Consider the following 13188-nt stretch of genomic DNA (forward strand, 5'->3'; position numbering starts at 1 on the left):
AATCTATTAGTTTCATTAATTTATTCCCAAAATAAAATTTGGGAACTTGGTGTATTTTTGGCGTGGATTTTTAGACAAGGTTCTCAAAGACTAGTAGTTTAAGCATATCCATTGATGTTGATGTGTTCACGGTTTTGTTGATTCACCTTGTCACATTGACTTGGCATTTTCCTCTTTCAAACTTGTTATTTTCAAGTGGTCTGAAATGTGGCACAAATGAAATTGCTCTGACGATAATAATTCTTTTATATTTTTATTTTTAAATATCACTTCAAAATTTTGGAATAATTTAATGTTTTTACTTCTGTGTTACAATTTGTGGGATTGAGGCTTGGAGAGATCAAATCCCCACTGTCAAAACTTCCAGTGGCTGGGCTGGATCCAGATTTCGAAGTTTTCTTACTCCTAATTCCATGTTCCTCTACCACAATATCTTCCATATTGCAGTACTATTATTGCCTGTCTTCCAGGAACATATTTGTAGTATTGTAGAGAGAAAATCTCTCATACCACTCTGCTCTAGCAAGGCAGATTTCATCCCCCACTTTTAAATACCCTTTTTAAGAGCAGTTCTACATTTATAGCAAAATGGAGCAAAAGTACAGAGAATTGCCGTATGTACCCCATCTCCCTACACACACAGCCTCCCCTGCTATCATCATTCTACACCAGAAGTGATAACATTTGTTACACAGTTGATGAACCCACCTTGACATAATCACTACCACTCAGAGACTATAGTTTATATTAGGGTTCATTCTTGGTGATATGCATTCTATGGGTTTGACAAATGTATAGTGACATGTATCTACTGTTATGGTATCATAAAGAATATTGCATTGCCCTAAAAATCTTCTGTGCTCTGCCTATTCATCCCTCTCTCCCCACTAACCTCTGGCAGCCACTGATCTTTTTACCTTCTGTGGGGTTTTGCCTTTTCTAGAATGTCATAGAGTTGGAATCATACAGTATGTAGCCTTTTTAGATTGTCTTCTTTCCTAAGTAATACACATTTAAGATTCCACCCTCTCTTTTCATGGTTTGATAGCTCATTTCTTTTTAGCGCTGAATATATTTGATTTTCTGGATGTACCACAGTTGGTCCGTTTACCTACTAAATGGCCTCTTGATTGCTTCCAAGTTTTGGCAATTACGAAAACTGATAGAAACATCCATGTGCAGGTATTTATGTGGACAGAAATTTCCAACTCATTTGGGTAAATACCAAGGAGCATGACTGCTGGATTGTATGGTAAGAGTATGTTTAGTTTTGTAAGAAAACTGAAACTGTCTTCCAAAATGGCTGTATGATTTTTTGCATTCCCACCAGCGGTAACTGAGAGCTCCTGCTGCCCCACATCCTTCCCTGCATTTGGTATTGTCAGTGTTCTGGATTTTGGCCATTCGAATGGGTTTGTAGCAGTATCTCATTGTTTTAGTTTGCATTTCCTTAATGATATGTGATGTGGAACATCTTTTCATATGATTATTTGCCGTTGGTATATCTTCTTTGGTGAGGTGTCTGTTTAGATCTTTCGCCCATTTTTAAAACAGGTTGCTTGTTTTCTTTTTTATCTTTTTAATATTCTCTTTTAACAGTTGTTTTTTCTTGGGTACCATCTAGTGAAAATACACAGAGCGCTTTGAGGACATTGAGAATGGTTTATTTTTTCAAAGGAAAACTCCTCTCTGTTTTTCTCCTTTTACCTTTGTCTTTCAGTTATACCTGCCGCCACTTGCGGAGATATGTTTATGTGTTGGACAAACTGTATTTCCCCCACTCTCACTGTTCTACGCTTCAGCATTGCTTCTCGACCCTCAGTGACAATGGAGAGGAACTCTTGTCTTTAACTTGCTCTCACATTCTCAGATCCTATGCTTCCAGGTTATTAACCTCTGCTGTCCATTTACTGCATGCTGCATGCTGTATGTGACTGATAATTGCATGTTTGAATGGGACACATGTCGATGAAATGATGACAGAGGATAATTTGTATTTGAAACGATGCTAAATAATTCTTTAAAATAATGGCTGGGATTTGTTTCCTTACAAATATCTTCCTAAGTACTTTATGTCTCATAGTTGTCATGTAAACTTGACAGAACTTTTCTAGACTTTGCTCCATTTGGAGATCTTTTGATTTAATATATAGTAATCGGGAGTGCTCTGATTTGTGTATGAATAGACTCTACAGTTGCCATTAATTACATGTGAATTTTGAGTTCTCTTTCTTGCTCTGCAAGCACACTGAGAGCTGGCTATGGCACTTCATCCATGTTTTGATAGAAGCACGTTCAGCTGAGCAGGTTTGACTTTATAAGAAGGTAGAAATTATCCATTGGGGTTTTGTATTTTTTACTCACTTTATTTACATACAGAGTAGTTATAAAATCAGCAAGTTGCAATGTGTCATGGATGAGTATAGATCAAACAGAACAACGGTGGGAGTAGTAAGAAAGAAACAAGGCATTGATGTTAGGTATCAGAGGAAATCAGCACCTGCTGTTTAGTGTCTGTCATGCACCAAAATAGAGGGATAGTTTGACATTAGTGCTTTGTACTTACTTGCAGTTGGCATCTTAAACACATTTTCTGTAAGTCAGAGATGACTTCTATGCCAGCACTATATTGTTAGCTAGGTAGGGTGTTTGCAGCAGTGTCTTCTCTGCGGAATGACTTTAGGGGAAGAACAAAAAAGCCCCACGACCACCTTCTAGAAAATAGCAAACATTTTGAATTAAAATAGATCTTTTCAGGTGAAGAAACATACAAAAGCTTTGCTCTACACAGTATATCTAAGTGAAAACACTTTGATTATTAAGAATAGAAGATAGGGTGCCTGGGTGGCTCAGTCAGTTAAGGGTCTGACTTTGGCTCAGGTCATAATCCCAGGGTTCTGGGATTGAGCCCCATGGCAGGCTCTCTGCTCAGCGGGGAGTCTGCTTCTCCCTCCTCCTTCACCCCTCCCCCCTGCTTGTGCACTCGTGCTCTCTTCTCTCTCTCACTCTCAAATAAATAAAATCTTTTAAAAAAAAAAAGTAGAAGATAGTTGTGACATCTAAGTTGACAGCATTTTCTTGGTGGCAGAAACATTTACAGACTCATAATGATGTTGGTCAGACTCCTATTGAGTCAGTAGAGACATTTTTAATCAAAAGTCAGGGGCGCCTGGGTGGCTCAGTCGGTTAAGCGGCTGCCTTCGACTCAGGTCATGATCCCAGGGTCCTGGGATTGAGCCCTGCGTCGGGCTCCCTGCTTCTCCTTCTGCCTGCCACTCCCACTGCTTGTGCTCTCTCTTTCTCTCTTTGGCAAATAAATAAATAAGATCTTTAAGAAGAAAAAAAAAAAGAAATAGAAAATCAGAGATAGAAAAGTAAGTGAAAATAATAAACTCTTATGCATATAATATGGAAGAATTTACCAAAGTAAAGCCATTTACTTTCAGCTGACTTAGGTAAAGTGAGGTAGTATGAGGTAAGTGGTAGTCTTAGGAACTGGGACCAGAACTTGTCTGGTTACAAGGAACAGAGAGAGCTGCCCTTAATTGTTGAGCCTCTTGAACAGGCAGCTTTAATTATTCTTGCCCTTACTTACTAATGTACCTATGCCTGACTAAGGTTCCTCCAGAAAAAGAGAACCAGTAGGATGTACACACGTGTGTACAGAGAGAATAAGAGATTGAGAATTGTTTTAGGGAACTGGCTTTCGTGATCGTAGTGGCTGGCAAGTCTGAAATCTGTTTGGGTAGGCGGGAAATTTAGGTAAGCATTAATGTTGCAGTCTTAAATGTTAGATCCACTTGTCTCTGGAGTCACAGCGCTCCCTTCACAGGAACAGACAGGAGAGGGAGGAATACAGGGACACCTGGGAAGCTACAAGGCAATGGAGGGAAAGGGACCAGGAAGTCAAAGTCAGGAGGCACGAAGAAAGTAGAGAGTAAAGGTAAAGGCACCACGTGGCCCAAGCAGCCTGTGATTTCTGAGCCCCCTTCACCCAATTCCTGGCAGAGCTGAAGTGCACTTTGTTTCCAAGGTAGAACAGCATTTCTTTCAGTTTTCTGTTTCCTCTTTTAGCACCTTTCCTGTGGCGCCTCGGCCCCTGCCCACTCTGGTCCCTTTCTCATCCTCAGGAGGGTGTTCAGTACTCCCAGCTAACGTGAGAGTATGTACCTCCGAAGGGTGTTTTCAGTGCAGAGCCCTCCTCAGGACTGAAAAGCCCTTACGATGCATCTAGAAGGAAATCCCAGGCTGTGGTAGACCCAGGTAGATGCATTGAGGAAATACTCTGAGGCCCGGAGAACTTTATGGCATTTTCAAAATTTTGCAAGCCCGCCCCCTCTCTGGCAGTCAGCCGTCTTCTCTCACCTTATTCCAGGGCTGTTCTGCCAGATGTGCTGTGTCTCGGCCCCCAGATTCTGCCAGGCCTGGACCAGCTTTTCTGAATGGCAGAGGAAATACAGTGGTTAGCCACACAGGCTCTGGAGTTAAGGCCATGATCCCTGCCTCCCTGGCTTTCCACTTGCAGTCTGGGACAGGGTGTGGGGAACCTCCACCGTTCAGGACCTCAGAATGAGCGAGATTTCCGCAGAAGGCGGTATCTGGTCGCCTTTGGGCCATGTTCGTGTGTAGGTGACTAACATTCTGCATCCACACTGACACGGGGTCAAGTGTAATCTAGTCTCTGCAGTTGACAGATTTTTCTTTCAATAGAACTGTTACACAGAAGAACAAAGCAAGCCAAAGGCCTGAATGGAGCAATCTCAGACTCACTTCACAATCCCAAATAGCTTTTGGTTATGCAGAGCGTTTAAAATGTAACTGAGTCTCTGGAGAGAAGTATCAGCTTATCCCTAAAGAACTTTGCCTTAGTCTAATATGAATTACTGCTGTAGATAGAAATCTTAGTCATTGTAATACAGACTTTTTCCCAATATAAAAATTGTTTTTAAAGCATCTCTGAGAGAGTGCTTCTGGGTACTTCCCATCTCAAGAGGCAGTAGAGTTCTTAGACTGTCCTGTTTTAAGTCCACCTGCCAATAACTTGCAACCATTTTAAAATTTGTTTTAATATACTAAAGATACGGTGTAATCCTGGATTATTTTGCAGTTGTGTAAGTTGCATATGTAAGAGAAAAAATGGTAGAAAATAGTGGATTTCTATAAAGAAATACCTACCAAAAGTTATTAAAATGCTAGTATTTTGGGGGCGCCTGGGTGGCTCAGTCGTTAAGCGTCTGCCATCAGCTCAGGTCATGATCTCAGGGTCCTGGGATCGAGCCCCACATCGGGCTCCCTGCTCCGCAGGAAGCCTGCTTCTCCCTCTCCCACTCTCCCTGCTTGTGTTCCCTCTCTCGCTGTGTCTCTCTCTGTCAAATAAATAAATAAAATATAAAAAATAAATAAATAAATAAAAAATAAAATGCTAATATCTTGGAATTTATCCTAGGGAAATAACCCAAGGAAAGAATTATATTTAGGAACAAAATAAGGGATTGGTCAAGTAAACTATATTCTATCAACTCAAGAGAATATGATGTAGCCATGAAAAATATTATAAAGAAAAATAAAGAGAAATATGGAAAACATTTGATATAATTTTGAGAAAAGAATATAAAATTATATACTGCTATAAACAACTGTATATTATATGCATCTGGACGAAAACTAGATGGTACATACAAATAGTTGTGGAGCATTAGTGAAATATACATTTTTAAAATTTATTTTTTAAGCATTTAAAAATTACGCAACTTGAAATTATAAGTTTCTCCTCTGTTTTTTCTCTGACCTCCCTCCACTGCCCCAATTTAAGCGTATATCTCTGGCTTTTTTTTTTTTTTTTTCTCACCAATATAATGTAGTATCATTTTATTAGTTGGCAAAGACTTATAGTGGTTTATGAAAATATAGTTCCTTGATCTGTGATCACAGAAAATTTCTCCCATAGCATATTTTAGAATTTTTATAGGTTTTTTTTTGGGGGGGGCGTGCTTTTCTTAACTGAATTCGTTTATTATTCTAAGTAAGCACAACATTAAATCATGCCTAAACTGTAGCACTTTCAGATTTAGGAGTGTTTTCACCCATGTGGAATGTCTTTCATACTGTGGTTAAGAAAATGACATCTAGTGCCATTTGATTGCTTTGAAAAAGGATTACATCTTAAGCGTAAATCTAGGACAATGTTCTAATGAGTTTCCTCAAAAGTTTCTTTTGTTTAATTACTAGAACAGCCTTGTCATGGTACATACCACTCACCAAATGAATAAATATTTGAAGCCATATCATAATTTTTCATGCATATGATACTGTCTTAATAATTCTGGTGTGGCTCTGTGCCTTATTGATTTCTGTACCACTTCTGTGACATGAAGTGAAATGCATTATTCCACTTAAGCCATTATGGTTTCTGTTGGAATTACATACTCACTCCTTGATCCTGTCACCAAGCTTATTCTGTTTTCTGTTATGTGGTGTTAGGTCTTCCGACATACTCCGTTACTACTCAGTGCCACGTAAGGCAAAACAGAACAGGTAAATTCAGATCAGGAAAGTTGGGAAGAATAAACAATACGTAGTTACATTTTTTTAGAGTCACTCTTTTACTGTATGTTTTCTGGTTTGGGGACTTGGGATTTTCTCTTCAGAATTATAAGAATGAATCATGGCTGAGCATTCTGGACAGGACAGGAGAGGAGGGCAGAGCTTGACAAACTGGCCACTATCTTTGCTGGGCCTCAGAACTGAGGTAGGTGGCTTTGCCCCCCACCTTCTCTTGGCTTCTGCGACAGTGCACTCTGGGCTTTCTTCGCACAGGTTTGCCATTTCTTTTTAGGCCTTTGTTGTAAATAATAGAATTCCGTAAGGCCTGCTCCTAAGGCCCTCCTTTGTTTTCACTTAAGCTCTTACCTCAGGCATTTCCATCTCCTTTTATGACTTTACATGTCATCCATGTGGCAGTATGTCCCAAATGGGTAACTCCAGCTGAGGTTCTGAGCTCCAGCCCCACACCGTCAGCTACCATAGTGTTAACACCACCACTCGCACCTCTCATGCCCCGTCTCCCAGGCCAGCTCTTAAACCTTTCGCCACAAACCTTTTCTTTTTGTCTCCTCTGTCTCGGCAAATGGTGTCACCAGCCATCAAGCTACTTATGCCCATCTCATGAGAATCACCAGGATTTTCATTCCCTTACCCCCTGCATCCATCCTCTATCCATTTCAGTTCTGTTTCCAAAATGTCCTCTTTCCTCTGTGCCGGCTGCCAGCCACACCAGTTCACGGCGTTCTCACCTCCCACGTAGTGGCGGTTTCCTCTGCTCTCGGTACAGACCAGTTGAAATCAGATTCCGTCTCTTCCTTGCTCAGATCGCCTCAGCGGCTACCCTCTGCCTTTGGGATGGCACATTCTCTAGCCACACCAGTTGTCTTTCTTTTCCAGGATTTGCTGACCCCTTGTCTGGCTTAGGGCTTTTTGCGTGTTCTTTCCTGTTCAGAATGTTTCTTTCTCTACTCTGTATTTTCTACACTTGTTACTTCCTTACACAGGTTTTCTCTTATCCCTAAATCCATTGTTATGCTTAATATTATGTTTCTGCTCATACACACATTCTCTCTTTTAGAGTAGACTGTAAGCTCCAGGAGGACAGAAAACGTGTGCTTTTTGTTTTTTTTTTTTTTTTAAGATTTTATTTATTTGACACAGAGAGATAGAGCACAAGCAGGGGGAGCGCGGCAGGGAGAGGGAGAAGCAGGCTCCCCGCTGAGCAGGGAGCCTGATGTGGGGCTCGATCCCAGGACCCTGGGATCGTGACCTGAGCCAAAGGCAGACGCTTAACCGACTGAGCCACCCAGGTGCCCTGAAAATGTGTGTTTTTTAATCCACTCATCATTAGCACCTAATGTGATACTTAGGTCCACAAAATGGCTACTTCTTCAGAGATTACTTGGCTAGAAGCAGTAAGGTGGCAATCCTGTTAAAATGCTACTGCAGGGGTGCCCTGGGTGGCTCAGTTGGTTGAGTGTCCTGACTCTTGATTTTGGCTCGGGTCATGATCTTGGGGTCGTGGGATCGAGCCCCACATTGGGCTCTGCATTGGGCGTGGAGCCTACTTGGAATTCTCTCTCTCCCTCTGCCCCTGCCCCCCACCCTCTCCCTCAACAAATAATAAATAAAGCTACTACATCTTCAAAGAAGCATTCAAGATAGCATTATTAGATAATGAAGTATTCTGGTTATGGTTTCTTTAGTTATGTAGGAAAACTGCCTGACATATGCCATTACTCTTTTTCTTAAATATTTTATAAACTTTCTACTTTTTGGATTTATATGGTAAACCATGACCATCAAAGCAATTACCAATATGCTTTGAAAGATGCCTCATAAAAATGCAAAAATAATATTTTCTCTGGTGGCTCTAGCTAAGCAGAAGAAACTCAAAGGGAAAAGTAAAATTATTTTGCATTAAATTTTGCCTCTTGAAATTTAAACACAATACTATAAAATAACTTGAAAATAGAGTAGTTTTAACAAGCTTTATCACCACCCTCCACCTCTGCAGTTTTCCTCTGGCATAAATAAATTATGGAGGCTAGTGGCCATAATAGTAGTAACAGAATGAAGGTTCAGAAATATGGATAAGAAATAAGAAAGTATATCATAGTATGTATTAAAAATTCTATTTAACTTCCTTTTTAATTTGAAATTACTTAGTGCAAACAACACCATACCTACTTGGAAATGTTTTTAAAAATGTTTTCAGTGTGTTATGTCTACAAATATTGGTAAGATTTATTGCAGACCAATAATAGCATCAAAACAGATGCTGCTCTAGCCTGCCATGGTCATCCGCCCTGCACTGTCACCCAGTTGTACAATGTATTGTCTGTCCAGAGGGAAGAAATTTAGATTAAATCAATAATTAAAACATAACAGAAGATACTTATTCTGGGAGAAGGATGTTATGAGAATTTGGGCATATGGAAACAAACTTAGAAGTGATAGAATCTTAGGGAAAAACAATATGAAATTCATATTTGATCCAAAAAAATGGTAATTTTTCCCCCCACCAAATGTTCTCAGGTATAGAGAGTGTTGGTAAAGGAGGCACTCACATCATAGCGATGAACCTGTAGGTGTATAGGTATAACCAGAGTTCCTGAAGGTGGCCAGAGTAGATAACAAAATTTGTCATGCAGGTTAGACTGTGTATGAGGACTTGGAGAGGGTATAGAATTCCCCCCGTTGGATGCTCTTCCCCTGGGGCTGCCATTTGCAGGGAATTCCATGTGCATATTCAGACATGCAGACTTGCAGAACTGCTTATTATAGAAATATTCTTGGTCACTAAATGTCCAACAGACTTAAACTTAGAGGGTTTCTCCCTTATATGGAAGAAAAGTGATTCCACCCACTCTCCATGCCTTGGCACATCATGATGCCAGCCCTTACATTTATTTGACTTCTAGAATTTAAATAGGTGGTGATGTAAATCAGAAGTTAATGTTTGTTAAAGTAATGTACCGGCACTAAGTAACTCAGTTGTCATGCTTGTGATGAGGAAGGTAAATTCCTTTCAGCGTGGCCACGAGTGAGAGTGGCATTCATTCTAATCCCATCCCTCTAAGTTAGATGGACAATAAGATGGTTTATTTCTATCTTACAAATGATGAGGAAGCAGAGGAGACTATAGAGAAATTAAATGGTTTGGTAGAGACCACACAACAAAGCAGAGGTAGAATCTAAGTCTCTAAGCGTCTCTGCTCTGATCAGAGTTTCATCTTTACTGAATGTCACAGCATGAGAAAGAGGGAGAAGCGCATCTCACCCTACGTGTGCGGAATGAATTACTCTCAATAGATAGCTGCTTCTATTTTTTAAAAATTTCGGTTCACTCCTGTTACATTTTTAGTCTCCACCCTACAGATTTGAGCTGGAATGGGAACTGAAGAGTTCCTAATTTTCTTAGGCATTTTTCCCCGTACATTCTTACATTGATCTAAACTAGAATCAGATGTGTTGCAACAGGCCACTCGTTTTGTATAACAGTTCTATGAACTAGCTGTCTCTAAGAGGCAGTTCATTAAAAATTAATTTTTAAATGAACTTGAGATGTACAGTATAGATTTCTAAAGGCTGTATCTTGGAGCATGCACACAAAATATTTTCCTTGCCCAGTAGTGCTAATAGTAGCATTATTTATTGAGCTCTTGCTCTGTAACAGACACGGTTCTAATTATTAACTATTTTTATTTTAATCCTCGAGGCAGCTTTTCTGAGATAGTTAATATTATTATTGCCATTTCACACATGAGGGAAGTGATGCATGGGCTGTCTTAATACTTTGCTAGAAGGTAGTAATGCCAGTATTGAAACCCAAATATTCTGGCCCTAAAAGTCCCGCTTTTAACCTTTTACTGCCTCCCATCAAGCCTTTTAACAATGGTATGATTTTATGAAGTAAATTTGCCTTTGAAATTATTTTAACCCATCTTAGAGCCCACTACAAATCTGATACTCTTTGATGATTGTATATTTTAAACTAATTGTGTTTACGGTCTTGAACTTCTGTTCTCTACACACAATTTCACTTGGAGATAGTTTATAAAACTGATGAAAACTTAAAATCAGGGCAGAGACTATAGATCCAGAAATTCAAAACTGTATTTCTCGGTCCTCTAAATTTCATATATGGAGCATTTAGTGTGATTGCTATTGTCTAAAACATGTAGTGTCTCCTGGTTTTCAAAGCGTCTAATCCTTACAAAAACCCTTACTTAGACATATCAAATGTCTAAATTTGGTGTTAATTTTTGACATAGATTTGATTTTTATTTTCTTCTCAAGGTAATAGTAGATACAAGCTGTTCTCAAAGGGTTTTTAACCAGATTTCACAAGCAAGCATCTATAGGCAGATTTTCAAGGCACCCCAGAGGATAAGTTGTACATTTTACTTGGCACTGGGAAAAGAAATGAGCACTTTGCAACTGGATATAATTTCCAGTTGTATTCCAGGTATTCCAATTGCAACTGGATAAAATAAGACTTTTAGTCTTATTTTGACTATGTCAAAAATTAACACCAAATTTAGACATTTGATATGTCTAAGTAAGGGTTTTTGTAAGGATTAGAAGCTTTGAAAACCAGGAGACACTACATGTTTAGACAGTAGCAATCACACTAAAAGTCTTAGAGCTTCCTTGTCATTCCTCTGTTTAATGACTACCAATTGTGCCACTCCTGTCATTAGAAAAACAAACAAACAAAAAACAAACAAGAAGCTTTCCTGGGGATTTAGAAGTATAGTTTAAACTGTCCACATATGTATATAGGTGTGTTAATATAGACAACATTTATATAGAGTTTTAAAATGTTAAGTTTGTTGTACCTCATGTAGACACTAGGAATTTCTTTTCTTATGTGCATTCATTTTTAAGTACCACATAGCATAAGCCAGTAGGAAATTCAAGTCCCTGTTACTCTTGACAGTAGAAGTTTGAAGAATTTAATATATGGCCTCTACATCCTAGCACACAGGGCTTGTGGCAGCATTGGGAATCTGGCAGAGAGAGCATTTTGTGTCTTGTCAAGGAAGGCCCACCTTTTAGGATTCATGTCATATCCTTTGGTCCTGAACTTACAAAATCACATTTAAAGGTAGCACTAGAACTACATACAATGATATTTTAGTATCTTCTGTGTAGAAAGTAGAAGAAATGTCAACAAATCAATCTAGAACCAGTGAATACATAGCTGCAGGTATATTTATCTCTACATGTTCAATAAGAAAAGCGCGTTTGGGGAATACTTTCATAGGTTAGCTGGTTGTACAATAGTGTCTGGATTTCTTTTACTCTCCTTAAATGGTCAGGTTGGAGAACCTCACTGTGGATTAAATACTGGTCAGTGAAACACAATGGGCAATCATCTGTGGGGTTTTTTTTTCCTTCTTGCTGTTTTCTTGTCTTGTGTAACAACATATTACTGTAGCAAGCCAGATATTGAAGCAATGTGTTGTGGTAGTCCAGCTTAAAAAAGAAAAGAGCTTTGATTTTCATCAGTTTTTTTAATATGCCTTCTGAAGAATCACTCACTGTCTTTGGATTTCTGTGCCCAGGCGCTAAACTGCAGATGCAAGAGGTGTCCAAGCTACAGAATTTTGCATGACACTTGGTGTGACTGTTGCAAGAGTCTGTGGCATTTCCTGTTACCATGGTTTAGAGACATTTTATTTCACTCTCACTGTCTGGTGTTCTAGTCCCTCCCTTCCTCTTGTGGATAAAATGATGACAATAGCAACCTGTTTCTGCATTGAATGTGTGTACATTAATAACTGTGGTTCCACTGAAAGATGATCCACATAAGCTAGAATCATGATAGAAACTAAGAGTCATTGATTACAAACTTGTAAATGCAACTCATTTATGCCCATGACTCTTGGGTTGTTTGTTCTTATTCTCCTTTCGCTCTTTTGCCTACACTCTTGTTATATGGTCATTTCTGGGCTTAGCTTATTGTTTGGCAGAGAGTACATATAGCTTGCTTGTTTTTTAAACTACACTGGGGGCAAAATACTCTTACAGTATATCCTCTGTTGCTTCCTAGTACTCCATATGCCATTTAGAAGTTTGACCAGAACTATAAATGCAAAGTTTTTTTTGCCCTAGAGAAGGCACAGCAACTATATCCATATTCTTTTTTCTTGTTGTTGTTAGTTTTTATTCATTTAAGTAATCTCTACACCCAACATGGGGCTCAAACTCATGACCCCAAGATCAAGAATCGCACGCTCTTCCAACCGAGCCAACCAGGTGTCCCTGTACCCATATCTTGAGGGGAATTTCTCATTTAAGAACAGCCACATCTTAAAAGACTCACTTACCTCTTTCATTGTCTTTCTTTGTACCACAAAGTACCCACTGACGATATTAAGAATACCCATCTTCTGTGTACACCATCTGGGTTTTGTTGAAGAAAGTAAGGCAGACTTATTCAGGGGGACTGCTTCAGTGGGGTTTTGCAATAGGGGAGAGAGATTAGGCTCTCAACTCTGAATACAGCAAAGGAAAGTAGGCTTATAGCCAAGCAGCATACTGGGGGGAGGTGGGTGTTGGCGGATGGAAAATTACAAGAAAGTAGGTAATTCTTTACTAAACCGATGTAACAGGATTCTTACTGAAGGCAGGCTA

The 13188-nt window shown here is 39.4% G+C and overlaps 1 protein-coding gene across 7 annotated transcripts in view; it reads left to right on the forward strand.

Moving 5' to 3' along the window:
- Positions 1-13188, forward strand: part of DYM (dymeclin) — a 353838-nt gene that overhangs the window by 198982 nt on the left and 141668 nt on the right. Inside the window, exon 14 of one of the 7 annotated variants that reach the window (XM_045886744.3) lies at positions 1721-1885. The exons of the other annotated variants lie outside the window; for them this stretch is intronic. Coding sequence (XP_045742700.1) covers positions 1721-1885 — 165 coding nt within the window. The remainder of the gene's footprint in view (positions 1-1720; positions 1886-13188) is intronic. 7 annotated transcript variants of the gene reach the window in all.

The sequence above is a fragment of the Mirounga angustirostris genome, unplaced genomic scaffold, assembly GCF_029215605.1.
Source record: "Mirounga angustirostris isolate CCGP_5_RB_7025 unplaced genomic scaffold, mMirAng1.0.hap1 SCAF_14, whole genome shotgun sequence".
Taxonomy (NCBI): Eukaryota; Metazoa; Chordata; class Mammalia; order Carnivora; family Phocidae; genus Mirounga; species Mirounga angustirostris.